Source organism: Sapajus apella, unplaced genomic scaffold (assembly GCF_009761245.1).
Source record: "Sapajus apella isolate SASKATOON/1434 unplaced genomic scaffold, GSC_monkey_1.0 scaffold33, whole genome shotgun sequence".
In the NCBI taxonomy this organism is placed as follows: domain Eukaryota; kingdom Metazoa; phylum Chordata; class Mammalia; order Primates; family Cebidae; genus Sapajus; species Sapajus apella.
The window spans coordinates 5,873,271-5,900,047 of record NW_022436973.1 but is presented as its reverse complement, the minus strand read 5'-3'; the positions used below and the strand labels follow the sequence as shown (position 1 = coordinate 5,900,047).

The window sequence follows — 26,777 nt, the reverse complement described above, 5'->3', positions numbered from 1 at the left end:
AGTGAGACTCCGTCTCAGAAAGAAAAAAAGGAATAAAGGCCTTGGTGAGAGGGGTGGAGTGCTTCTCTCAATAGGCCATAAGACACTTTATAAAGCTTTGCTCATTAATATGTACCATTAGCTCAGAAATAGACAAATAGATCAACAGAACTGGAGCCTGGACATAGGGAATTGAGAGAAAAGGTGGTGTTGGAACAATAAATGGTGCTTAGCAAACTGGCTATCTATTTGGAAAAAGAGCAAATTAGAGCTCTGTGTCACACCATACATGAAATTACATTTCAGATGGGTTAAAGATTTAAACATTTCAAACAACTATAGATGTTTTAGATGTAAACACACAACGTATATATGCTGTGGTGGGGACCTGATTTCATCAGCACAGTGCAATAGGACACTTAAGCACCTGGTAGGGTTCCAGGCAGACCTCAGCTCCCACCTTTGGCAAGGGCCTGCCGAGCATCTCCATCTGGACCTCACAGACTCCACTCCCTCTTTCTCTCCAGCTCCACCTGGTCCTGGGAAGAGGGACTGCCATACCGGATGGACTGAGGTCTGAAGCCAGCTCCTGCCGCTTGTGCTCTGTGTCAATAAGGCATCTCTTCCTCTGGCTTCCAGTTCCTCCTTTATGAGTAGGTGACGAGGTAACGCTCCATTTCTTGTGGGGAAATGTGAAGCTCGTATGAGATGATGAATGTGAGCATAGATAAATGGCATCGAGCTTACAAGGATGAGGGGAGCAGATACCTCTACTTTTTCTTGACCCACACCCCATAACCCCTGCTACACAAGACTTAATGGCCAGTTCTTCTTTGTGGCACTGTAACTTCTGGATAATTGTCATAGATTCTTTTTGGTCAAAAGAAGTTTGAACATTGACTTCTGACATTTGATTCCAAGGCAGAAAATACTGATTCGGCACCCAAAAGCTTACTACCTGTTGCTAGGTGCTGAGAAACACACAAACTAGTAAGACACGATCCCAGCCACAAGACAAGACAAGACTGGTGTGAATTAGAACTATAGTTGGTACACAGGTCAGATAAAAGCTCCCAAAAGAACATGGAGATCAAGTTACTCTCTAAAAGGTACATAATTTTGCCCCATTCAGTCAAATATACGTTATTCCCCCAAACTAATTTATCCACCTCCACAGTTGATCCCAGCCCCTTTGGGAGCTCATCTCACTAATTGTCTTCATCCCTAATGACTCAGCCACTGAGGTGCCTTACCCTCAGAATGGTCATCTGCCAGCATTGCTCCCTCCTTTAAGATTAAGATATAAACACCCTGGATCTTGCTCCTTCTTTCCTTAATCGACTTCCACCCCAACTGCTCTGGCAGATTCTCAGAGGTCACTTGGGTTGCCAATCAGCAGGGCCACCATGCTGCCCAGTTCCAGAGGAGCTCAGGGATCGCCTGGTCTTCCTGACCTCTCTGCATACACCCACTGCTGACCACCTCGTCTTTCTGCTGATACACCTCCCGGCTCTTTCTTTTCAGTGCTCTCAGAGGATTCCTCTTCTCTTTTCTAATCTCTGAATGTTGGTGCTCCTTGGGCTTGATTTCATTCTCCTCAGCCATCCTCTGGCCACAAAATGCCCCAGACGCCTGTCAACATCTGGATCCATATTTCCATTTGGGAGCCCCCAGAGCTCTGGACTGGTCTCCGGAATTTCTCACCTTGTGCTCTGGAGCTGTGCCTTCTGCCATTTCTTCCCCATCTCCATGGGGATGTCTCAGCCATTACCACCATACTTGGGTCTACCTTACAGACCTGGCCCCTTTCCAGGGCTCTCAGATCAGAAAATGGCGCTGCCACCTCACCAGTAAGGCAAGCCAGAAGCTCAGGAGTCATCCTGAATGCTGTCCTCTTCCAGCCCCTCTTCATTCCATCCAGAATATGCAGATTGTGTCCAAATCCTGTCCACCACTAACCAGAATATGCAGATTGTGTCCAAATCCTGTCCACCACAACAAAGCTTCCAAACTTGCCTAAGTCTACCCATGCTGCCTTAATAATTTCTCCACAGAACAGCCAGAGTGTCAGGCAGATTACAGCCACACACCAGGGCAGGTCACCTCCCCTGCTTCCCTCGCTCTCAGGAGGCTGGCAGCTCAGCCCTGGTCTCCAAAGCTCTGCATAGCCAGAACTGCTTGCCGTCTAGTCTCACTTCTCCTTCCTCCCTAGGCAGGCTCTTTGCTCAGAATGCTTTCCAATTTGCTTTGTCCAGTTAACTTTGTTCCCTTCTTCCTATCTTGGTTTGGAGGATCATCTCTTCAGGGAAGCCCCCCAGAGTCAGATAAGGGCAAGTCCCCTTGTGGCACACCCTCCAGTACTCAGTACCTTTCATTCAGAGTGCCTATCAATGCTGGAAACTGTACATTCATGTATGTGATTATCTGATTATGTCTTTCTCCCCTACTACCATGCACGCACCATGAGAACAGGGATTCTGACTATTTCAATTCATTCACCCAAGTATCCATGGTGCTAGGCACACTGCTGGGCTGGGCACATGATTAGGTGCTAAAAGAGAATGATGTGGAATGTATCAACTTTAGTATTAAATAATGGATGCTTAACACTTTGGGAGCTGAACCCATAAACCTGCTCATCTTTCCTAGCCTCAGCCTCCCAGCCCCTATCCTTCATGTCTCAAAATCTTCCTTCTGGACTTCTTAGAGGACTCAGTGACAGATCCATGTCCTCTCACATCTCACCATTACTCCAGCTTAGGCCATCATTCCCTCAACATGCTCTTATGAAGGCCATCCAAACTTACTAATCATGAAATCCAAAGGAAAAATTCTCTATATCTTATTGGAATTCTCTGCGGCATTTGACAGTGTTGATTACTTTCTCCTTGAAACGCTTCCGTACCTTGGTTGTCATGGCAACCCACTCTCCTGGTTGTTTGTCGCATCTCTCAGGCCCTTCCTTCTCTTTCTCCTTTTTCGCCTGCCCATACCTTGATTGGTTCCTCAAATGTCATGGTGACTCAGGATTCTGCCCTGGGCCGTCTCCCATTTTCTCTCTACACTCTCTCTCTGGTGATCTCACTTATGTTCAGGGTCCTCATTACTCTGAGTGGGGACATCCTGGGCTAGTGCTTCCAGCTGAATATCTGCCTGAACCCTAGACACCAGGATCCAAGTGTCTGCTGGGCCCCACTTGGCTGTGTCAGAGTCCACTATCTTGTCCCTCAAACTGGCTCACCTTGCTGTGTTCCCCACACCAGGGCGCCCCCTCCACCATCCACCAAGGACTCCAGTCAAGACACATGGGGCTGGGCACAGTGGCTCATGCCTGTAATCTCAGCACTTTGGGAGGCCAAAGTGGGAGGACTGCTTGAGCCCTGGAGATGGAGAGCAGCCTGGGCAACTTGGTGAGACCCTGTTTCTACAAACAAACCAACAAAAACCCAACAAAACAAACAAACCAAACCAAGACACATGGGAATCACCTTTGGCTTGAGCTTCTCCTCACTCTCACAGATAATCACTCACTAATTATTTCTGGTTTTTATCTACCACAAGTTCTGATCTCTGTCCTCCCCACTGGTCTAGTTCAGGCCTTTCCGTCTCTTACCTGGAAGTCTCCCGCTTCTGAGCTGGCTACTTCTTCTAACGGATATCTGGGAGTTTTGGCTTTTAAGCATGATTATTCTTCCCTGAAGCCCCTTATTATTTTTTAGGAAATTTCTCATCTTATGTGGCTGTGGTGGGACTTGGGCTGTTCCCTCACATGGAAGCCATGAAGGTCCCTCCTCTAGGTCCTGCCTCTTACCACTCTGGTCCTATCAGGGTGGCACAAGGCCCAAGCCTCTCTCTGGACTTTGGCTTCTGTCCAAATAGGGAAGAAATAGAATTCTTTGATGTCTAGGCAATACCACCAAATAGAACTGCTACGGTTGCGGCAGGGTGGGTGGAGCAAAAAAAAGAAAATAGAACTGCCACGGAGACCCTGAATATCACATTCAAGCCAGTGACCCGAGCCTTATCTACTTCATTGCGTCCTGGATATTGTCACGAAGTCTTTTTGATACAAAGAAAAATTTCTGAATTCCCATTTTAGACAATGGATTTCAAGCAGAAAATAATTATTCTCCCCCTACCTAGCTGGCTGCCTGTTGCTAGGTGCTGAAAGGTATGAAAAAAATGGGAAAGACATGGCCCCAGCCATGAGGCAGATGAAACCAGTGCTAATTAGAGCTGGAATCGGTACCCAGAGGGCAGAGAAAAGGCCTCCTGAAGAACCTGGAGATTAGGTTACTTGCTAAAATGTACAAAATTTACTTTTGTCCCTTTCCACCAACACAGCTAATCCCTTCACCTCTACACTTAATCCCAGCGCTCCCGGGCCCCTCACTGCCCAGCCCTGCTCTTCCAACTGGGCTTGCACAGCTTCCTCCCTCCCAGGTCTCCTGGAAGAATCAGCTCCTTCCTGGACCCTCTGCCTGCTCCGGCTCCCTCTTCCTCCTCTCTCAGCCAGACCCAGTTCATTCCCCACACACCAAGAGGGACTTCTGCCCCTTGACCAGAAGTTGCTGTGACAAAAGTCCCCAAAGGCCAATCTAGGAGATGCCTGAGCCTCCACTGACCTTTGTGAATATGACCCACCAGTGGCCGCTGTCTTTCTGGGAACTCTCCTCCCTGGGCTTCTAGGAACCCCATGTTTTTGGTCTTCTCCTCTGTCCCCTCCTTCTCAGTGTCCTCAGCAGGACCCTTCTGTACCCATTCCTAAAATGTCACGAACTCTTTTCTGGCCTTGTCCTTCTTTGAGTGCATTTCTGGTTCATCTATTCCTGTTGAGATGTGCACACTTCTTTGGTAAGCTCCTAACAGGCACATACACTTTCCTACTTGATGCCAGCTACGGTCAAGGTCACCAATGCACATTTTCCTTCCTTGCCCACCCTTGCCCTTTGCTCCTGCCTCTGACTCAGACAGGCAGGAGGACTCTAGGTGATAGCCTTTTGGACTGCCCCATCACATCTATCCTTACGTCATCTCAGTCCAGATCCAGCTCAGAAATTGTCCCGTGGCCCAAACCATTACTGTAGCTGCTTCTCCCTGAGAGGTGGCCATGCTGCCTGCTTTCTTTGCCTTTTCATTTTCCTCTGCCTAATCTCTCACAGGAAACTGCTCTTGATGAGGGTCTCTACATCCAGTGGGATCTCAGTCCCCATCTAGTTGGCCTTTCTCTTGTGTCTGCTGCCAATTCTCTTTTGGAAACATTCCGCATCCCCAGGTTTCCATGCCAACACAGGCTGCAGGTGCTCTATGTCTCTTGGACTTCTTTTTCACCTTTGTGGGCTCCCCTCTCTCTGTCTGCCTCTTAAATGGGAGCAAACTCTTGTTCCTGGACACCCTCTCTTTTCTTAGCTGGCATGTTCTCCTGGAGCCAGTTCACCGAAGCCCATGGCTACAAGCACCATAGTCTCAACCCAAATTTCTTGTCTAAATCTCCTGCTGGGATGCAGACCCTCTATCTAGCTCCTTGCAGGCCACCTCCTCCTGGATGCCCAACTCTGACTCAACTTGTCCAAAATTTAGCTCAATAATTTTCTCTCAGCCCCAAAACCTGCTCTTTTTCCTGGGTGTTCTTCCTTTCACCCAGTTACTCAAGATGAAAGAGGAAAGGTATCCTTTACTCTCTTTCATTAGCACCAGCAACCTACCAGTCAGCAGATTCTCCCAGTTTCACCCCCTGGATCTGACCACTTCCATCTCTTGGCTCCTACCCTTATCCTTCCTGGACCCCACCTGGTCCAAGGGAATCATCTCCTTTCTGGCCCTCATACCTCTAAATTTCTCCACACAACTAATCACCCTAAAAAAGAAATTCTACCATGGACCTGCTTGCAGTGAATGCTTCAGGGGCTCCCTGTTGTAACTGAAGACCCAAATCTTGAATTAGACATACTAGCACTATGTGGCCTGGTTCTGCTTTCTCCACCCCAACCTCTCATTTCGTGCTTCAGCAACCCCCAGCTGTCTACGAGTTCATCCACAATGCCGCTCACCTCTGCCTCTGCCTTCTACTTGAATAACTCCTACCCATCCAGTCACCTCTTCTAGGAACCTCCTTGGATATTCCCATAAAATTTCACACCTGCACCACCAACCCTAGCTGCCCCATGCTACCATGTCCCAGGCATAGCTCTGGCCTTCTCCTTCCTATGTATCTGTGTGTCTATGTGTCTTTCTTACCTCTTTGTACTCCCAAGGAAAGGGATATTTATCTTCGTGTGTGTGTGTGCGCACACATATATATTTTTATAGATACAGGGTCTTGCTATGTTGCCCAGCCTGGTCTTGAACTTCTGAGCTCAAGCAACCCTCTTGCCTTGGCCTCCTAAACTGCTAGAACTACAAGCGTGAGCCACTGTGCCTGGCCAATATTTTAAAACCTAGCATCGTGCCTGACACCAAGTAGACATTCAATAAATGTTGAATCAAGTTACAGGCTACTTACCGTCTCTTAAAACTTCTCTCTTCTTTCCAAGAAGTGTACGCAATTCACATTCCCCCAGTAGTGTGTAACAGTACCTACTCCACTGTATCCTCATCAACACTGGGTATTCTTAAATTTTTTCCCCTGATTTGTTAGGGAAAATTTGTATTTCCTTATTGTTTTCATTGTTGATCTTTGGTTATTAGTGAAGCTGAATATTTTTTCAACAAGTTTTTCAGTCAATTCCATTTCCTTTCCTATAAACTCAATTCAGGTGACTTACACACACTTACCTGTTTTTCTTTTACTATTAAAGTTTTGGGTGTGTTCTTTTATACTTCAAGAATCTGCAACCCTCTGCTTTTTGGTTTGTGATATTACTTGACTTTGAAAATATTTTGTTTTAATGTAGTCAAATTGGTTGGCCTTTGCCTTCTTGATGTCATCTTGTTGCTTTTTAGCTTAAATGGGCTCCCCCATTCAGTCACTTTTTAAGTATTCCTTTCCCCACTGGTTTTTAATGGGTTCAATTTTTCTTTTGACCTTCTAAAATAATTTCTGAATTTGGGTATGTGCTCTGAAGTTGGAACAGACTCTTTCTCTTTGTATTGAATCAACGGTCCATGCCTCAATTTTGGGTAACCCTTCCACTCTTGGCTCTGTCTCTGAGCTTAGCTATTCCTGGCTGATTGTGGCACTTATGGTCACAGCCTTCTCAGAGCACATACCAGCAGAGCAGGGAACTGGAAAGCTACAGGAAGGTATGATTCCAGGCACAGTGACAGTGAAATACATGGAGGTGTTTAAGGGATGGAGCAGAAAGCCTTTCTGGAAGCCCTGATAGAAGAGTATGTGGAAAGATGGGTCACCTGCCTTGCCAATGTGAATGGCTAAATCTAGCTGGCATCCACCTGTCCTGGAGGCTTCCAATTCTGCAAGGAAACATTACTCAGGGGTCCCAAGAGACAAAGTGCCCACCCCATTCCTCACCTGCACCAACCTACCTGTATAGACCCTGTCAGCACATTTCATCATCAGCAGAAAAATCATCTCAGCCAGCTCCTGCCAAATTTGTCTTCCGGGGGCTGTGGCCATCATCACGATTCCTCCAGGCTCCAAGATGAGGACTTGACCCAGAACCCGGGGTCTCCATGCTCCTTGTTCAATTACTGCTCTAGGCACCAGGGTATCTGAGGGTGATGCTAGAGCTGGAAGGGAACTGTGGAATTATCTAATGCAACTACCTCATTTTACAGATGGGGAAACCAAGGCCCAGCGAGGGGAGGTGACTCACAGCCACCCAGCAAGTGAGTGGAAAGCATCCTTGCTGGGAGAACTCAGTGTGAGGACTTCGCTCATCAAATCTTGACCATAAAAATATTTGGACCCTGGGTTCTAAAATAATTACACGGTGAACTTCTATATTGTTCAGGAAAGTGGCATATTGTGTAAGTATATCGTTCAAGACAGTGAAGTCAGAGGAGGACAGGCCTATTTGCCAATTCTTTCTGGAAGACCTGAAGTTTGTTCTCACCTCTGAAAAATAGGGATAATCAAGAATCCAAACTGATAGAAGCAAACTCACCCAACAGACTGAGGTTAAGTCTATACAGGTCCTCAAACCTTCAAGACCCTAAATGGGGAATACCATGAGTATGTGAGGCCCCTCCTGCCAAAAATAAATAAATAAATTAAATAAATAAATTAAAAATAAAAAACACCCTTGTAAACTGTGCCCATAGGAGAGGTTGGTTATCCTAGTCCTGAACACCATGTAGGTATCAATTCTCAGTACTCTAGGCAGCCCCACTTAACTGGCCAAGGATGAATTCTGGCCTTCATCTATCATCTTTTTCTTTTCTTGTTGAGACAGGGTCTCACTCTGTTGCCCAGGCTGGAGTGCAGCGGCATGATCTCGGCTCACTGCAGCTCTGCCTCCCCGGTTTAAGCGATTCTCATGCCTATCACCCAAGTAAGTGGTATTACAGGTGCACACCACCATGCCCAGCTAATTTTTTGTATTTTTAGTAAAGACAGGGGTTTGCCATGTTGTACAGGCTAGTCTTGAACTCCTAGCCTAAGGTGATCTATGCGTACTGGCCTCCCAAAGTGCTGGAATTATAAGTGTGAGCCACAGCACCCAGCCACTTCTCTCATCAATAGCTTAACAATGGTTATTTTTCCTCTTTAATTCCCCATTTCAGTTGTTTATTTCACCCCAGCAAATATTTATTGAGCATCTTCCAGTGATGGCTTCAGGACAGATGAGGTCACCTGTTGAGTGCTAAGCCTCCCCGGTTTGGGTGGGTGGGTCGTTGCATGCTTGCTATCCAAGACTAAGCCCCCACCTGTCCACAGAGTGCCGTCCACTCCAGGCCACTTTGGACACAGGCCATCATTTATCCCTGTTTGCTGTTGGCCTTTATCTTCTGAATGTCATTTCATTGCTTTTCAGCTTAGAGGAGGTCCTCCACTCAGATACTTGTTCAACATTTTATTCCTTTCCTCCTCATTTTTAATGGGCTCATATCTCCTATTTCACGTTCAAAAATAGCCTTTTTCTTCCCTGGTCCCTTCCCTCTCTGAAAAGTGGTGTGTCCCAGACTTCCAGTCCTATCTGAGCACCGGGAGCCTCCCTGGTGCCTTTGCCCCAGCTCCCTAACTGCAGGCAGCCCTCCACCTCCTTCTTCTACCTTCCCTCACAACCACAGGGAAGACAAGGACAGTGGTGAAAGTGAGGCTCTGGAAGATGACCAAATGGGGCACAAATCCCAGCTCTGCCCCCCATCTTGGGCAAGTGGCTTCATCTTTTGAAGCTCTTCTGTATAGTGGGCAAAACCATGTCAACTCTAGGATGTTCTCTGAAGATTTCAGAAAGGTATTGTTGACAAAATGCTCATCAGGGCCTGATCCAGAAAAGCACAGGTCAAATATTAGCTAAATCAAAAAAGAACAATCCAAACAGGTCACTTCAACTTATCCGTCTCTTTCCTTTCATAGTTGGAAGAGGTGATCCGTTCTCTCATCTCCACTTCTTCCTCTCATTATCTTCTCTTCCCATGGTGATGTGATGTCTGTCTCCATTGCTCTGCCGACCCCAATGTTGATGACAAGACCTCCTAACTGACCAGCCCAACTGCCTCTTCTTGGTCGTCTTGCTGGTGCTGCTTACCACAAGAGATTTCGCATTCCTTCTCAAAACCCCTCCCTCCACACCTTCTCTCTGGGCAATCTCCTGGACTCTCATATGACATGGGCCATCTCTTCCGGGAGGACAGGTGGGCTCATCTGGCTGGGCACCTGCAGAAGCAGAGCAGGAACACCTAGGGGAAGGTGGGAACCAGACTGAAATGCTCTCCTCCATTAGCAGAGAGAATGCCATCCTCTAGGCAATAGGGAAGGACAAAGTTAAGCCAAGAGCCACAGAAGATGACTTAAGCTGGTAAAGATGGCCAACGGTGGCCATTTGGTTGATGGGTTGAAAGGGACAAGATTGGAAGCAGAGAGACATCTGGTATGACTGTTCAGAAAGAGATGGATTAAAAGAATGAAAAGAAGGAGATGAATATGGGAAAGATCAAGGGACTGGAGAGACAGGACTAGAGGTGCAGTGGTGTCATCATGACCAGGGATCAGGAGGCCCAATCCAATCTTTCTGGTTTTGAACATCACGCATACTGCATGCCCAGATTGTTAGGAGGGCACAGCTGCCAGAGCTATTAGTCACAGTAGCTGTGGTGTGTGCTATGCGCCTGTGGTCCCCAGTTCCTGTCAGTACAAAATGGAGCCATATGGCATTCATAAAAATGGCTCTGAGGGTGGAAATAAGAACTGGATCCTATTTGGCCAGTAAGTAAAAACAAACAAAACCAAAAGCCAACCACCAAAGAGCAGCCCCCAAATGGCCCAGCCCATCTGTGAATAGTAGTCTAACCCCCACAGTATTGCAGCTGGGATCTGGGGGTTGGACTGAGGCAGGTTTTTCCTCAGAGTGATCTGAGGGAATAGGACCAAAGGACTTAAATCTCAGTGATGTGCTCAGATGGGTGTGTGTGGCAGTGAGGCAGGGCTGCAGGGAGTTCTCAGACTGTGACTCTAAAGAAGACACTCATGATCTAGAAGGGGAGGAGAAGATGGAAATGGAAAATGAGCAATGCAGAGGACCACCTAAGTATATGGTCAGAGTTCAGGAATCAAAGGCCACCCTGGCCTAACTGTGAACTCTTGGGCAAGTTGGAGAAACCTCTCAGCAGAGCTTCAGTCCACTCCCTGTGAAGCAGTGGTCCACACTCTACACTCCTGCCAGTTTACCTGCCTGCCAGCCTATGGGGAGACACTCATAAAAGTTGGAAAGCTGGGGAGTGCCATATCCAGGGTAGATAGTGCCATACCCAGGGTTAGGGTGTGAGAAGAGTAGAAAGGGGGAAGCAGAGGGAATTCCCTTCAGCTTACCAGTGACTCAGGAGCCCACCTACATCCAGATCTTACAGGGTGTCTACCACCTGGAGGGGCTACTCCTAAACCACATGTGGGCTGCTGCCACAGCGAGGATGCCAGGCTATGTAACCCTTTACAAGGTTCTCACATATCTTTGTCCAAAATACTAGTCTGGAGGCTGGAAAATAATCTCTGTTACTTCAGAGTTGCCAAGAGATTTGGGAGGCAAACTGAATTCCTTTCCTTCTAGGAAAGACTAGGTCACCCAATTACTTACGGACTCTTAGCAACTGAGCCACCTATCCATCTAGCCACCAGGTCAGCCAACCAGCATGTACCATGGCAGGTCTGGTCAGGCAGGTTTTGTGCTTGGTAAAGGAATGAAGACTAAGCCCTTATCTTCAAAGGTTGTGCAGGGCCTTGATGTCCAAGCCAAGGGACTGGAACCATATGGAATTACTGAAGGGCTTTGTCTGTCTTTCCTGCCTCATAGACCCTTCCATGTCTTATTTGGCTCTAAGCTGAGATTCTTGACAGTTCTGCACCCAAGAGATTTAAAGTTTATTTTTTTAATGCAAAAGATCTTTTGATTAAACACTTGTCTTAATACCCTTTCAATCACTATCTCTAAGACTAAAATAACAAGGATAAATGTCACTGATGTTTCACAGAAGACAGCTTTGGAAATGTTAAAGACTTCTTGGTCCAGCCCCCTCCTTGACTTATAAATGGGGAAACAGGCCTAGAGAAGAGTAAGGAGAGCAAGGCCACATGGTTCCCTGCCCCCTCCTTGGAGGGTCACCACTATCAGTGTGGGGCACGAGGCTGGCAGAGGGTTAGGCTTTGGAAGAGGTGTTGAGCTGTCAAAGTATAGGCTCTACACAAGCTGTCCAGGAAAAGGAGTGAGAAGCCAGAACCACCCAGAGGATTAGTCTTTGGAGAAGGGTCATATCTGACCCTTTGGGATATTTGACAAAGTACTCTCAAACATATGCCTGTTCTGATTCCTCTTTGGGAGGAGGCTAGACAGACAGGGATTATTCTCCAAGAGAGGGAAATCCATGGAGGGTTGCTGGGCAAGCTGGTGGCTAAGTAGGGACTCAAACTGAGGACTCTGGTCTCCTAGAAAAAAAGCTACACCTTAGTGTTTTCCTTTTTAGGATACTGCCTCTTCAGAGAAAGTAAAAAAATGATTAATGAACTCACACAGACATACTGAGATATGGTCTCCCCAATAATCTCTCCCTAACTCCACTAAAGCCTTAATGACATGGTATTATCTTCCCACAAGAATGACTCAGTGCCCTCCCTCCTGCTGATCTGAGTTCCTCAAGAGGGCATGGTCTTATTCTGCACCAGCTTCTCAGAGCTTGGAAAAGAGCCTGGCAAATGTTCCTCATGTGAATGAATGAGTGGGAGAGCTGGAGGATCAGATCATATCCCTAACGGGCTGCAGCTTAGTAAAGGCCAGTGGCAGGGGGCCATAAAACAGAGGAAATAACATTTGTGGAGACTGTGCCTTGAGGCAGATGCTGTGGTGGTGGTAGGTCTCAATTTGATGGGTGAGGTGCAGTCACAAAGGCAGGGCGTAAGGCCTGGGGCTCCTTGGATCCTTGCACCAAGCTTCTTCAGTCCTTCAAGTCTATCTGGGCCCAAGCTCTGAGGCCTTTTCCAATATCCCAAAGGGAGACCCAGGGCTTCTGTCTGAGGCCTTCAGTTGCTGCTTAGCCAGGTTCTCTTCCTTACCTCAAGCCTGCTCTACAATCGAAGTTTTTCTCAACATACTTCATTCTCCCCCTGAAGCCTGGCAGATCAAACTCTGTTCTTCCAGGAACTTTCAGGAAGATACTGGGGAGGGAGGGTTGCTGGGCTGACACTGGCCAAGCCCCCCAGGCAGGAGCATCTTCCATCAAGGAGAGCACTTCTTCAGTCATTCCTCTTTTCAGAACGGTGGTCCTTTCACACATTTTGGTGGGTTAGGGAGTAAGCTGTACACTGGCTGCTAGGAGACAGGGTTCTGGCTCTGCCCACTGAACGGACACAGGTGACATCTCTTCTCTGGCCTCCTTTCCTGCAGCTATTTGACAGGAATTGGCTTTCCTTCTAACATCTTTCACTGCTTCCTCCTCCCCAGCCTGCCCTTTCTCCTACCGTCCCTTCCTCGTCCACACTCACTCCTTAGGTCTACTTCTCCCCGATCCCAGTGATCTAGAGAAGGCAGTAGCTCTCTCCGTGGCCCTGCTCCTTTCACCACTCAAATGCTGTCCTGTTCCTTCCTGACAGAATCCCATCTTAAAGGCTGTTCTGACTGGGTTACTCCCCAACTCCCATTAGATCCTTGTTTGTGATGGCTCCCAGCCAATTGAAAATGAATAGTTCTCAGGACTGAGTTTTGGGGCCTGCCATCAGCATTTCAGCCTTAGATTCCCTTTGTATCTCCCAACAGTTCTCTGGCTTTAGGCAGACTGACTTCTTTATCCCCAAAAGCCTTTTTGGCTTCTGATTCTAGGGCAGCCAGATAGTGGTGGTCCTTCCTTTTACTTTCATCCCAGTCTCTTTATTCTATAAGCAGAGATGCTTGATTAGATGGTTAATATATATATATCATTTATTACTTCACTGCTCAAACCTTTATACTTGCTCCTCAGGGCTCCACCTGAAGGTCAATCCTTCCAGGCCTACATGAGGTCCCCTCTTAGACCCTCTCTTCTAGGAGCTGACACAGTCCATACTTGTGTATCGCTGGCATTATCTGCTCAATGCCGTGCCCTTTCCCATTAGCCTGGAGGGCTCCCTGATGGCAGGAACTGTCTACCCTGTAGTCCCAAGGCTTATTCCTGCATGGAATTCTGACAAATACCTGCCAAATAATTGACACTGCAGGCCTCCTTGGGAGACAAAAGGAGTCCTCATGAGCCATGCCCTCTAGGAAGTCAGTCGCTACAGAAGGGAAAGTCTGCCGAACACTAGCAGTAGCACTCAACAGAAGGCTGAGTGAAATGATCCAGGCAAGTAGTTCTCCTGGGAGAGGAAATCCAGGAAAGCTTCCTTACAGAGGAAATACCTAGGCTCACATGGTACACTGACTACAGCATGAGGCACATGCTATCCTGAAAGTGCACTGCCACCTACTCAGAGCCCAGCTACCATCCTCAAATGGGTCCAGGGAGACCCTAGATCTTGGGAGAAAGAACTCCCAGGATATTAGGACTAGAAAAATCGTGCTCCAAAGACCATATTTTACCTATATGGAAACTGGGGCCCAGAGCAGGGCAAGGACCAGTTCCTAAAGAAGCCTAGACTTGGGCCTCGTGGCATCTTGTGGTTACTAGGCACCACGTGGGCAATCATTTCATACGAGGAGCCACAATGACCAATGGAATTACACAGCATGTTTTTCTAAGGCCTGCTGCCCCTACTCTTCTCCAGAAAAGATATCTACTTTTCATTTTCCTAAAAGGCAGTTCAGGAAGAGGGGACGGGTACCTGGCAAGGTAGGAAGCATTGTGGGGCAACAGAATGCTGATTTGGCAGTCACTTTGGGGAGGGGTGGGCTGCAGGCTCCCTGCTGGAAAGGGCCACAAATCTTTCAGAGGGAGGCCTGTTTGTGACTCTTAAGCAGGCTTGACCTAAAACAGAAAGCTGCTTTCTGAGGAAGAGCAAAATAAGCAATAATCTTGGCTTCATTTATCATCCAGGTGCCACCACAGGAGAGTAGGGACACAAATGCCTTTTTTTGTTTGTTTGTTTTGTTTTTGGAATTTGCAATTGTCTATTTTGTTAAGTCTCCCCATTAGGCTACAGTCATGAGCTCCTGGAGAGTCAGGCCTGAATCTTGCCCCTGAAATCCCCGGCAAGCCTAGTACAGGGTCTCAACGTTTGTTGAACAAACCATCCTTTCCAGGTATGACTCCTCAGCTTGTTAAGACTTTGCAGAACCATGAAATCTATCCAGAAACCCAGAAAAGAAGAATTCAGAGATAAAAGCACAAAAGAACCAGATAAGAAAATTACCCAGCAGATATGATCAATACAAGTTTGGTTCTTTGAAAATATCTCTAAAATAGACAAATCTTTGGCAAGTTTTGATCAAGGGAAAGCATCAATAAGCAACACCAAGAATGAAAAAAGAGATAAAGTGACAATGGAGAGACTTATGTGAACAGGAGAAAATCACACTCAATTTTATAGCAGTAAGTTTAAAGCCTAGTTAAAACAGGTGATTGTCTATGAAATTACCAAAGCCCTTCACAATTGTGGCTCAATAAAGCCTCACAACAGCCCTGTGCCTTGGACAGGCAGTACTCCCACTGTGCTTTCTAGAAGGAGATTCAGAGGTGAACACCCAGCACAGGGCCTGACAAACTAGCCTACACTGTCTCAAAGGTCATGGCCATGGAGCACGTGCATATCTATGACATGGAACCATACCACTCTTGCACTTCTGGTCATTCACCTTACGTCCAGCTGGTTGGACAGCCAGTCTTATTTATTTTTCCACTTGAAATGCCATAAGGGGTTTCACTTTATTTTTACTTCAAAAGCAGCACCATAAAAATCCTTGATGATTAGAGCTCCAGCTGTCTTAAGTTGTTTGTCAAGGGATCGGTTACTCAAATCTCCTATGGAGGGAAACAATTTCAGGCGAGAAGCCATGGGAGCTGAGAAACGCAAATGTCTCATCTCTGAAAACTTTCAGACTCCCTCCTGTTCACCGCCTGGCCTGTCCCCTGCTCCCCCTCCCCCACCCCACCATCTGCTCTCCAGAAAGCAGATCAAATTTTCGGGCTAAGGTACTCTGGCGCCAAGGACTCAGCCCCTCCATGCTTCCCCCTGCCCCCCACCAACTCCGAAATCCAATACCACGACCCAAATGGACTGCAGCCACATAAAACCACAAAGTAAAGTTTATAAAGCTTTATTAAACATTTCAAACAGCTGTGCAACGAACACACCAAATAAAAGCTCTAGAATAGCAGTCCAAACGTTTCACAAGTATGGCCTCACAGTCCCATTCCGTAGATGGACTGCCTCCAGTTCTGTTCTCTGCCTGGCCCTTCTCCCTTTCCCCTCAGGCAAGAGAGAGATGGATGGATCAGACCGAAAGGACAGACATGCTGATCTCCAGTAGGTAGGGACCAGGAGAGAGTCTCGTTTGCCAACACTTGTTACCGAAGCGCAGAAAAAGCAGCAAGTGACAGTCACAAAGTCTTCCTGGGTATTCTTCATAATGTACAGTCTATATGCGCAGGAACGGAGAAGCTCCTGGCAGGAGGATGATGGCCACTGCTCCTCTCTGTCTTGTCTGAACCACCTCGGAGTCCAGTGTGCTGGTCACTCTGCAATCCCCATGCTAAATAAAACTGTAGCGGCACCTACTATATATAGCTAGCTATTGCTAAACCTCAAAATCAGAAAACGTTTGATAAAGCTTCTTTAAAAGGAATATACACATGTATTTGTACACACACACACGCACACACAGGGCACACCAAAAAATATCCAAACATCAAGGGGATCATGGCTGTTATGAAACACACAGGTACTCGCCCATTCACTCAGCTGGGGACTGCTAGAACTACGTGAACACACCATACTTCAATGCTGAAGAGCATGCACGGGAAGACACAATGAGGCCCCCCTCCTTGGGACAGCTGAGAAGGGCAGGAGGAAGGGCAAAGGAAGTGAGGCTGGGCAGGAAAGCATGAGCCCAGACACCCAGGCGAAAGAGCAACATGTATCTGTTGCATCCTTTCTTAAAAATGAAGCAGAGAAAATACTGAAGATTTGTGGACAACAAACAGTCAAGACATGTATCTGTCTAGCCTGCTGAACAAGGAAAGAAGGATGAAAAAGCGAGGCTCTCGGGCGTCAGCAATCTCTTCAAATTCGAGATAAGTGCAAAAATGAGCCCTGTCTTGGACAGGTACTCCCCAAAAAAAGAAAGGGGTCGAAGAGAAGTAAAGGGAAACCAGGAGAGGGACTGAGGAGTCAATAACATTATGGGAAGAAAGGAGACCCTGACAAGGAGGGTTCACAGAGGTGACAATGAGACTGGCATTTATCTGCCCAGGTCATGCTGGGGCAGTTGACCAGGATGGGCCCAGACTCCTCACAGTAATGAGGTGAGGGGGGTGGCCATGCCGCCAGCCAGGACCTAGATGGGGACAGAATACACACAACCACAAGACCACCCACGGCTATAGGATTTTACAATAAAAGCACCGGTCAGTGCCATTATTCACATTATAAGGATAAAACATCACAGGCCAAAAAGGCGCCGTCAGGAATGTGACACCCGCAAGGTGGCGGGATTTGAAACTCCAATGCTTTATGACCTATGTCAATGCCTCCCCTCCCGTCTTCTGCTTCCTTGGAAAGCTAACAGGGCAGGCCGTTAGGTGCCCACAACACCGGGATCATGCGCCGATTCTGGAAGCGGGGAATCGGAGCAGTGGTACAGGAAACAGTTTCCCCAGCAGCTATAGCAGATGAGGAACAGGGCTGCCAGGAAAACCAAGGCACAAATTGTGCAAGGCTTCCGTTCCAGGAGGAAGCTAAGCAGGTAGAAGCCCATGAACATGGAGTGGCTGAACCACAGGGCGGGGTTGAGGGGCTTGGGGATGAGGAGGACGGGCAGCAGCCACTGGAGGCAATACATGATCTCTGCCGGGCAGGGCCTTCACCAAGGCTGCCGGGCACCGCTGCAGGAACCGACCTAATGGGAGCCAGCGGGCGCAGGCGGCTGCCCTCCGCTTTCTTCAACCCTCACTCTCCAGGAGCTGAGCCGCTGTGCTCTCTGGCTGTCAGCCCGGGATCACCAAGGCAGCAGGGATCCTGAAGAGAAAAGTCAACACAACAGACAGACAAAGAACAGACAGACAGACAGACAAAACAACACAAAGAGAGGAAAAAAAAAAAAACAGGAACAGAATGTATACTTATTTGGAAAATGGATCATGGTTAACAACAGCAAATGTGAAATGCCCTTTCCTCCCTGCCCACCCATGGAAGTTCTACTCCTCTCCAAGTCACTAATGTGGTACGCCTCCTGGGATGTCTCCCTGGGGCTTCTCCTACAGGATTGGGGAGAGGGCTCTTTGGCACGGTTTCACACAGTGGACTGGCTTTGCCTGGGCCCTGCCCAGCAGAGATCATGTATCGCCTCCTGGGGCTGCAGCCCGTCCTCAATGGCCCCAGACCTCACAATACCGCCCAGTGGTTGCCAAAGGAAGGCCAAGGGCTCCCTGCTGTGCCCCCACATGGTAAGGACAGGTTCTGTATCTAGCATCTCTCCTAGCCTTAGGTGCTCAGGCACTGAGTGGAGAGTTAAAACTGTTAGCAGCAGCAGCACACTGCTGGCCACCAGACGACAGGCAAAGGATCTTCGGGCAGCTGCAGCGGCACCACGAAAATTTTCAAGATGGCAGTCTCGGCTGAGCTTGCCTTTTTCAAATAGCCCGGCATCACTTTGCCAGAACTGCTAACTTCTCCCCAAAGTCAATGCAGAAAAAAAGTCATTATGTTACTTTGTCCAAACTGAAGTCCCTTGGATCATTAAACCTCCATCTGCCGCTGGCACTGTATAGAACCTGACCTCTAGGAGCTTTTACTGAAAATTAATTTTCTATCCACTTAGGGGCAAATGCCAGTTGGCCCCTGTGCCAGTCAGCTTGTTGGAAAGAGGTGCTTTCGGTGGGCCACCGGTGCGCGGGGATCACGCTCCCAAACCGCACTCCAGTCTTCCCGCCCGGCTGTGCGAGGGACCCGCAAGACGGGCGGTTTGAAAGGTATTTGCCTCACTTGGAAATGGGGCCGCGGTAGCCATAACCCTCCGGTAGCGGTAGCGAACCCGGTTCAGTGATCCAGCCGCCCCGCGCAACGGGTACAAAGAACCCCGCCGGCCAAGGCAGACCTACCAGGGCTTGGGGGAGGGGAGCGGAAGACAGAGGTCGAAACGACCGACTGTCCGGCATAAAACTATCCCCGAGCATATTCCTCATTCCTTCCGCGCATACGAAGGGCGCCAATCGTTCCTGTATCCCTCCCACAGATACCGTGTAACTACTGCTTTTGCGCTCAAAGCGCGGTGCCCTAGCTCGGCTCCCTATGGTAGCAACCTCCACCGCAGATCCGATCTCCCCGCTACCGTAAGAAGAGGGATGTAAAAAATCAGAGACGGGTTAAGCGCTCAGGGACCCTCACGAAGCAGAGGATCTGTGCTTAAAACTCATTCAGTATTAGGAAAAGAGCGCAGAGCACGGGTCTATTATGCATACCAAGGCTTCTGAAAGGGGCACCAATTTTTTTTGCTCTATGGGGCAGATGACCCCTCCCTAATTTCGGTTTTCCATCCATCCCCAAGGTAGGCTGTGGAGTGGCACCGGAGACTGAGCTCAAATTTGCAGGCCAGGGGTTGGAGAGAAGGGCGCCACACCAAGAGACTTGCACCCCCATCCTCGCCCGGTACTCTACCCAGAGTCGTGGTACCCCTCCATTTTAAAGCAAAATCCAAAAACAAGCACGGCGGAATATTCTGGAAGGGGGCTAAGATGGAACTCAGGAGGCGGGGGTCGGTATGGAAAGAGCAGATGGATTATTTTTTCCCTCTCCTGACGAATGAGGAGCGCCCCCCGCCACCCCTCCTCATAAACACCCCCCACCAAGGCGCGCATGCGCACTTAGGTGGCGGGCGGGTACTTAAGGCGCGGCCACAGCGGCTGCGGCAGTGCGCCCAACAGCGAACTCTGAGAGACCAGCGGATCTCGGCAAAACCTCTCTCTCGACCACCAGCCTACCGCGCTTGGAACCATGGCGGCAGTGGCGGCAGCCTCGGCTGAACTGCTCATCATCGGCTGGTACATTTTCCGCGTGCTGCTGCAGGTAAGTGTGCTGGGGTTTCAGGTGGGAGAGGGCTCCCAACTCACGTCCCCAAGAACCCGCAACCCGCGTCGCGATTGCCACCTCCCGGACCCGTCCTATTCCGATTGCCGCGATCCCTGCCTGTCCAAGTGCCGCCACCGGCACTGCACGCCCCCTGCCCATTCCCCGCGCTGTCCTCCTCGCACTGACCCTCCCTAGTGCGCCCGCGCCTGCCCGGGAACAAAGACTTGGGGCGCGGCGGGCGACCGCTGCGGATGATCACCCAGGCTTTTTAGCGACCTACGCGGTAAGAAAAACCCGCTACAACCGGACTCGACCCCAGGAGGGAGGCGGGGCACTACTGTGTTGCAGGACTTTACAGCTCGCAGAGTGAAAATTTTCCACCTTAAAAAATTGCGCATTGCGGGGAAATTTTATTTTTAAAAAACATATAGCGCTTGTGGGGGTGGAACAAAAAATAAGTTAGAAAAAGGCACTTCTCAGAAAAAATAAAAATTACTTCACAAAACCCCACAACAATTAGAGAAAAAGTAATTCATAGGAAAAGAGAAAAACGCGCATTGCAGGAAAAATAAATCGGAGAAAAGCACTTGGCAGAAAAAAATGCATTAGATTAAAAACGCACTGCAGAAAAAAATTAGACAAGGGAGCTAACGGAAAAAAGTGAATCGAGCAAAAATGCTTTCAAGAAAAAAATTAGAAAAAGCCCCTCGAGAGAAAAACAGAAGGGGAAAAAAGCGCGTCCAAAAATGGACAATTGCTTTACGAAAAAAAGAAAATCAAAAAGAGGCGAAAGCGCTTTGTGTAAAAAGAAATAAATCAGAAGAATGTGCTTTGCCCGTAAAATCATTTACCTAAAAGCTCCCTTTGCAGGAAGAATTCCCTGCTAAAGGAATCCTTTGCCAAAGGCATCGCGTATTTCCTTCAAGGTGTTCCTGGAATGCTGCATTTACTGGGTAGGATTCGCTTTTCGAAATCCTCCAGGGACACAGCCCATTGCAAGAAGTGAGGTATACCTAAGTTGTGGGTCCAATCAGCTTGCCGCCATGCAGCTCTCAGCACAGTTGGAAAAGCTCCAGCTGCCCTGACTCGTGGACAAGCTGCGCCCGCGCCCGCCTCTCCAGCCTACGCTGGATGGGTGGGCGGGGCAGGGGGTGGGGCGGGGGTGGGCACGGCAGCACCGCAGACATGCTGCGGGTGCTCTCCACTAAGGGTGGGTCCTGGGTTTCTTGCCACAGGTGTTCAGGTACTCCCTGCAGAAGCTGGCGTACACCGTGTCGCGGACCGGGCGGCAGGTGTTGGGGGAGCGCAGGCAGCGGGCCCCCAACTGAGGCCCCAGCTCCCAGCCCTGGGCGGCCGTATCATCAGGTGCTCCTGTGCATCTCCACCAGCACGGGAGCCAGTGCCGCGCAGGAATGGGGGGTCCCCTGTGCTCCCTCGCCAGAGGAGCACTTGGCAAGGTCAGTGAGGGGCCAGTAGGCCCCCAGAGAAGCAGTACTGACAATGACGAAGATACCAGATCCCTTCCCAACCCCTTTGCCCGGTCACACCAAGGGGCAGGGTCGGGGGGATGGGGGGAGCAGACCCCTGAGATCTGGGCATAGGCACTGCATTCTGATCTGGACAAAGTCGGGACAGCACCATCCCAGCCCCGAAGCCAGGGCCATGCCAGCAGGCCCCACCATGGAAATCCAAACACCACACCAGCCAGCAGAATGGACATTGTGACATCGCCAGCCGAAGCCCTGAATCTTGGTGCAGCACTAACCACGTGCCTGTGTGGCGGGACTGGAGGGCACAGTTGAGGAAGGAGGGGGTTAAGAAATACAGTGGGGCCCTCTCACTGTCCTTTGCCTAGGGCACCTGCATTCCAGCCTTGCTGCATTTGCTCCCTCTATTCCCCTTTCCCTCTGTCTCCCAAGCCCACCCTACTCCAAAGTAATGTGTCACTTGATTTAGAACTATTCAAGAAGCAAAAGTAAATGAATCCCATCTTTACTAAAACGCCTTCTCTGAACCCCGCCGCCCCTCACTGATCTTGCTTTTCCCTGGTCTCACGCAGTTGTGGTAAATATTGTGGTAATCGCTAATTGTACTGATTGTTTAAGTGTGCATTAGTTGTGTCTCCCCAGCTAGATTGTAAGCTCCTGGAGGACAGGGACCACCTCTACAAAAAATAAAAAAAAGTACCTCCCCTGTCTCGCACAGTGTCCCAGGACCCTGCGGGGCAGTGGAGGCGCACCAAAACTTTGTCTCTTGTGATTTCTTTAGCGGCATCAACACATACTTCTAAGACTCAGCTGATGTGCCCACTGTGGAAGAGGCACACTACTTGGGGGAGGGAGGAAAAGAAGGGCCATTTAAATTGCAATAAGCTGGGCCCCTCAAACACCCAACCCCATCTCAATGCTGTCCTGTGATAAAGGACCAGCCCTCCCCTCCCCAAAGAGAAAGGCTGACATCTTCACTTGTGGTCCTGGAATAAGGGACACTTCCCCTCCCCAAAGGGATAGATGCTCTACTTGTGGTCCTAAGATGAGGGACCAAAAGCAGGTAATCACTTAGAGAAAGATGAGAGGAGGGGAAAAGGTGGGAGTAGCCTTCCACAGAGGTGCTGGGGACCAAGGGGGTGACTTCAGAATACAAAGTCTTACTCCAGGTCTCCATCCATGAGCCCCATGGAGAGGAGTACTGGGCAGGGTGGACACAAGCTTAGACAATGAGTATGGGATAAGAAGTGTGCTGTGGTGCCTTCTCCACCCAGCTTAATGCTGCAGGCCCCATACCCACCAGGACAACCACAAAGAAAATCTGCCTGGCCTTGCTACTCTGCAGGGGCTCCTGGCCCCACCTCACACCAGAAAATTCTCTCCCCAATACTGGGTTCCTGCTTTTCCCAACACCAGCCTCCTTATTCTTAGGGATGCTTACCAGGTCCCTGGCCCTGGGCTCTCCTTTGCAATCACATCGGGGTGCGTGGTGGGTTGGCTGTTCGGCCTCGGACTTGCCTTCCCTCTCTCACTCCCCAGTGAGTCAGGGCTCTTTCTACACGGGGTCAGCTGACTGTCTCACCAAATGGCCCTGCCGCCTGTTCAGCCTTGTCTCTGGCTTTACGTGTCCCTGTCAGTAAACACCTGTTCCTGGGTCAACACCAAGGGTGGGAGTTGAGGCCATAAATGTCTCTTCCTACCACTTCTTCAAATCTCTTAGTCACAGCTGTCACAAATACTTCTGGAGCACAAAGTACCTTGCCCCCATGAGCCTGATCAGGTTTCCCACTCCTAAGCGAGCCATTAAGTTTCTTAGCCCAATCACCAGCACCTCTATCTAAACGCATCTAAAACTTTATTTGGTAAAGGAGATTTATAGGGGTGGGGAGGTGCAGATCTTGGTTCTGGTCTTGGCTTTGTCATCAATCAGCCTAGGGAAACCGGACACGTTACCTTAAACCCCTCATCTTCAGTTTCCCCCTCTAAGAGGGCCTCTGAGATGCCAGTAAACCCTAACATACTAGAAACTCTGACATCACAGTGGCAATCAGGACTCATCAGGACTCGGAGAGGATGCACAATCTGAGACTTCATCTTCTATAGCTGGGTGACGATAGCTGCTACCATAGCCTGAAGGTATGCCAGGTCTCCTATCGCCCCAGAGTGACTCATCAGCAGGCAATGCGCACACCTCCTCCCTTCTGAATCCCGTTTCTTGGCAGGCCTCAAAACTGGGAGTTTCTGTGGTTTTCCACACTAAACCCATAGAATCATGAACATACTTCAACACGTGTTTTCAATGAAGGCTGACCCTTTTGAGGGGTGTGCCCACAGCCCCATTGCCCTTGATGCTCTAACCTCAGCCCAAGTGACAAGGTAGCAGAGTTCAAGGAGGTGGGCCAAAGCAGCATGATAAAGCTGCTCTGGACACAGCACCTCCTGTGTTCCCACTTAGAAGACAAGAGGCTACTGGTAGCCCCAGAGCTCTCCATATAATCCTGGCAAAGCCCTTTTCCTCCACCGATCCATCCATCAGCAGGGCTGTGAGTGCAGCAAGGTGAGATGACAGACCTCCAGACAAGGGCTGCCCTGGTGGCCTCCACCTGCACATGTGGGCTTCAATGTGCAATGTCCACTCCCCATTTTCGTCCTCCACCCACAAAACCTCATGTTCTGGCAGCAAAGTTAACCCACCAGAGAAAACAATGCATTCACTTTCCATCCAGTGCAATGCTATGCAATGCCTAGATGGTCCAAACACACCTTGTTCAGAAATTTTTTTTCCACAAACTATACCATTAAACATTTTATTCTGATAGACAGCAATGGGAAGAATTGAAAATGACTAGTGTTATACTGCAGAGCCCTTAGTCACCGTGCTGAATGTCCTCTTTTCCTAAATTGTCATTGCTCCCAGATTTTGCCTCCACAAGACCAAGGACAGAGCAGATGAGTTGGGAGGGGATTGGGAATGGCTCTGTCGGACTCCAGCAACAGGTGAGAGACCCTGGGACTAATGCTCCATCACGCTGGTTTCTTAGCCTAATCAGCTGAGGTTAAGTCCAGAGGGGGCAGATTTAGGTACCATGACTTTCAGGGGTGCAGGGTGCTGTGTGACACTGTTACCTTTATCTGTGGAATATTTGAAGTGTGACTGAAAGAAGGGATGTCTGCTGTCAGGGCAGGGCAAGGTAGGGGCAAATTCCTTGAGCTTCAGCAACAGATTACTGTTGGATGGGGGAGCAGGTTTGCTGTGAGCCATTTACTAGATATCTATTTTGAAATGTGTATCTCCTCAGGAGCCAACACCCCAAAGGGAGATGCTGGATTTGCAGTTAACTCCCCCCCACCCCTGCCGCCCGAGATTTAAATGTGTGCACTCATGCACATACACAAAACACTAGTCAAACAACAACCTCTTTTCCCCCAGTGACCTCTGACTTCCTCTACATGCCCCAGAGACAGGTTGTCATCATCTTCCCTGGGAATGATCCCATTTATCCTCCCCTCCCGCAGGGCCCAGCCCCAGCAGGATCCAGATTCCTGAGCATTTCCAGAGCAGGAAGTCAGAAAGGCAGGCAATGCATGGTCCTTGGTGTATCATACAGGGACAGGCTTGAAATGGAATGCATGTGTTTCAAAGATAGGAGAACAACAACAAAAAAAGACAGCCTAACCCAGATTCCTCTTTGAAACAACATATTACAGATTAAAGGTTAAACTGTTTTTGGCAGCAACTCTAACAAGAGCAATTTCAGATATGGAATTGACCTGGTCACTGGAAACCGACCAGGCTTCCAGTGATCAAATCTTTTAACAGATTTGCTTGACATTAATTAGTCTTTGATTTAAAACAAACAAGCAAACAAGAGGTAACACTTCACATTAGCACGTAAGCTGGAACTTTTTTTTGGTCCCAGCTTTGGTGTTGCCGTCCAGAAGGCTGACGGGATGACTGGACCATGTCAGGCAGGACAGAGAAGCCGTCCCCAACACACCAGTTCCCTGAAAGGGATAAAGACGATCCAAACCTATAAACAGAAAGGTTGTTTCGTTCCGAGGACAGACCCCAGTCTCACAACAGTTAGCGCTGAAATGGAACACGGAGGCCTGGAAGGAAACTAAAGGAGATTTGGAAAGGGGAAGGAAAAAGCAACTGTCCCCCATCCCCCATGCTTCCTTTCCAGGCCATTCGTGTGCCAGGCATTCCGCTCCTTCAGCTGCCCTTGAGGGCCACTCCCCACGTCTATAGAAGGAAAGGGAACGGGTGTCCATTATTGATGTAAAGTTGGAGGGAGTAAGAAGCTCCCGCGACTCTTAGCAGAGCGTCAGTCTATCACCCCAGACACTAGAGCGGGGCCCCGAGCGGGAGACCCTCTCTCCCCTCATCCCCACGCCCCCCAACCACCAAAAAAAAAAAAAAAAAGCAACTGCACTGATAGGGACTGAGTGACAGGCCTCTCACAAGCTAGGCACCCTGCCGTGGAACTCGGGGCCGCAGAGATGGTCGTCGCGCTCCCCAGCCCTGCGTCCCCGGCTCTGCCTGCCTCATCCTGCAAAGGCGCTGACCTTGGAGGCCGGAGCGAGTGCCCAGGAGTCCCGTGACCCACCCCCGGGCTGGACAGGGACCCCCAAGGCCCAGGCTAGGTGCCAGCACAGCAATCTCCTGAAGCCGGACAGGGGCACCCTCCCTTCCCCGGTATGCGGAAGGAAAACCCCAGTGACGGGGACCCGGCGACGCCTAAGGTGACCCAGAAGGGACAATATGGCGGCGCGGCCGCATGGAGAGCCTTTCATCCCGCCCCAAGCAGGTTGACGCCACGGTACCTGCAAGCCCTGCCATGGCGTCGCCGCCACTGTCGCCGTCTGCCGCAGCCTGCCTCCACCTCAGCTCGCCACCGACGCCGCAGGAAGCTGGGGAGACGCCCCCTTCGTCTTCTACTTAACAGGCCGAGGACCCATCCTGGGATCGGGCTGCCTACTGCAGACGCCTGATAACACGGCCCGAAGAAGGGCCTTAACCTCGACCCATCGCCCCTCCATATCCCTCACAGACCATCTTTGAGGGCTTTGTACGGACTTTTACAAAACTGTGGGGGCGCCGAGGTCCTCAAACCCGAATAATTTTTGTCAGGCGCAGTGTGGACAGCCTCAAAGCGCGGCCCGGTCCCCTCATGCATATGCAGCAGATTGTGATCTTTACTCCGTGAGCGCGGGGTGGGCTGGGCTGTGTTCCTGTGGGTGAGCCTGCTTCTCCCTGGGCGCCGTGGACGGTCCGTGGACTCGGGGAAGACCTTCTCGTGGCTCAAAGTCCACCCCCTCCCTGGCGTTTCATCATGTGGCCAGGGCTCAGGAGCGGAAAGGTCCGGGCTCAGAACTTGGGACTGCCTTGGGTCAGGTCCCGGCTCCTCCTCTTGCCCTGTACTTGGCGCGAGCTACCAACTCGCCCGCCCTGACTCAGCTTCCTCCTGTCTGATGAAATGCCCACCTCACGGCAGTTAAGGGGC

General features: G+C 49.6%; 2 protein-coding genes across 6 annotated transcripts; one reads left to right on the top strand and one right to left on the bottom strand.

Moving 5' to 3' along the window:
- BLCAP (BLCAP apoptosis inducing factor) lies at positions 1–26,777 on the bottom strand. 3 transcript variants are annotated; one of them, XR_004274075.1, is made up of 3 exons: positions 26,098–26,777; positions 7,465–17,734; positions 1–658 (listed from the first exon to the last, which is right to left on the bottom strand). XR_004274075.1 is itself a non-coding variant. In XM_032294992.1 (2 exons), the coding sequence occupies exon 2, from the start codon at positions 17,556–17,558 to the stop codon at positions 17,295–17,297; it is 264 nt and encodes an 87-aa protein (XP_032150883.1). In that variant the 5' UTR covers positions 17,559–17,734; positions 26,098–26,261; the 3' UTR covers positions 15,800–17,294. The 3 variants fall into 3 exon arrangements, 2 of the variants coding, with proteins under 2 accessions (XP_032150883.1, XP_032150884.1); XM_032294992.1 differs by lacking the exon at positions 1–658 and having other exon boundaries at positions 15,800–17,734; positions 26,098–26,261; XM_032294993.1 differs by lacking the exons at positions 1–658; positions 26,098–26,777 and adding an exon at positions 22,712–25,646 and having other exon boundaries at positions 15,800–17,734.
- NNAT (neuronatin) lies at positions 19,584–22,027 on the top strand. Of its 3 annotated transcripts, none has more exons than XM_032294989.1 (3): positions 19,584–19,780; positions 20,710–20,785; positions 21,019–22,027. In XM_032294989.1, exons 1-3 carry the CDS (start codon positions 19,709–19,711, stop codon positions 21,246–21,248), a joined length of 378 nt encoding a protein of 125 aa, XP_032150880.1. In that variant the 5' UTR covers positions 19,584–19,708; the 3' UTR covers positions 21,249–22,027. The 3 variants fall into 3 exon arrangements, with proteins under 3 accessions (XP_032150880.1, XP_032150882.1, XP_032150881.1); XM_032294990.1 differs by having other exon boundaries at positions 19,592–19,780; positions 20,710–20,790; XM_032294991.1 differs by lacking the exon at positions 20,710–20,785.

Excerpts from the sequence above, each read along its gene's own strand:
- BLCAP (XM_032294992.1), bottom strand. The coding sequence starts at position 17,558 with ATGTATTGCCTCCAGTGGCTGCTGCCCGTCCTCCTCATCCCCAAGCCC.
- NNAT (XM_032294989.1), top strand. The coding sequence starts at position 19,709 with ATGGCGGCAGTGGCGGCAGCCTCGGCTGAACTGCTCATCATCGGCTGG. Across the intron at positions 19,781-20,709 it reads TTTTCCGCGTGCTGCTGCAG|GTGTTCCTGGAATGCTGCAT; the intron begins GTAAGTGTGCTG and ends ATTTCCTTCAAG. Across the intron at positions 20,786-21,018 it reads GACACAGCCCATTGCAAGAA|GTGTTCAGGTACTCCCTGCA; the intron begins GTGAGGTATACC and ends TTCTTGCCACAG.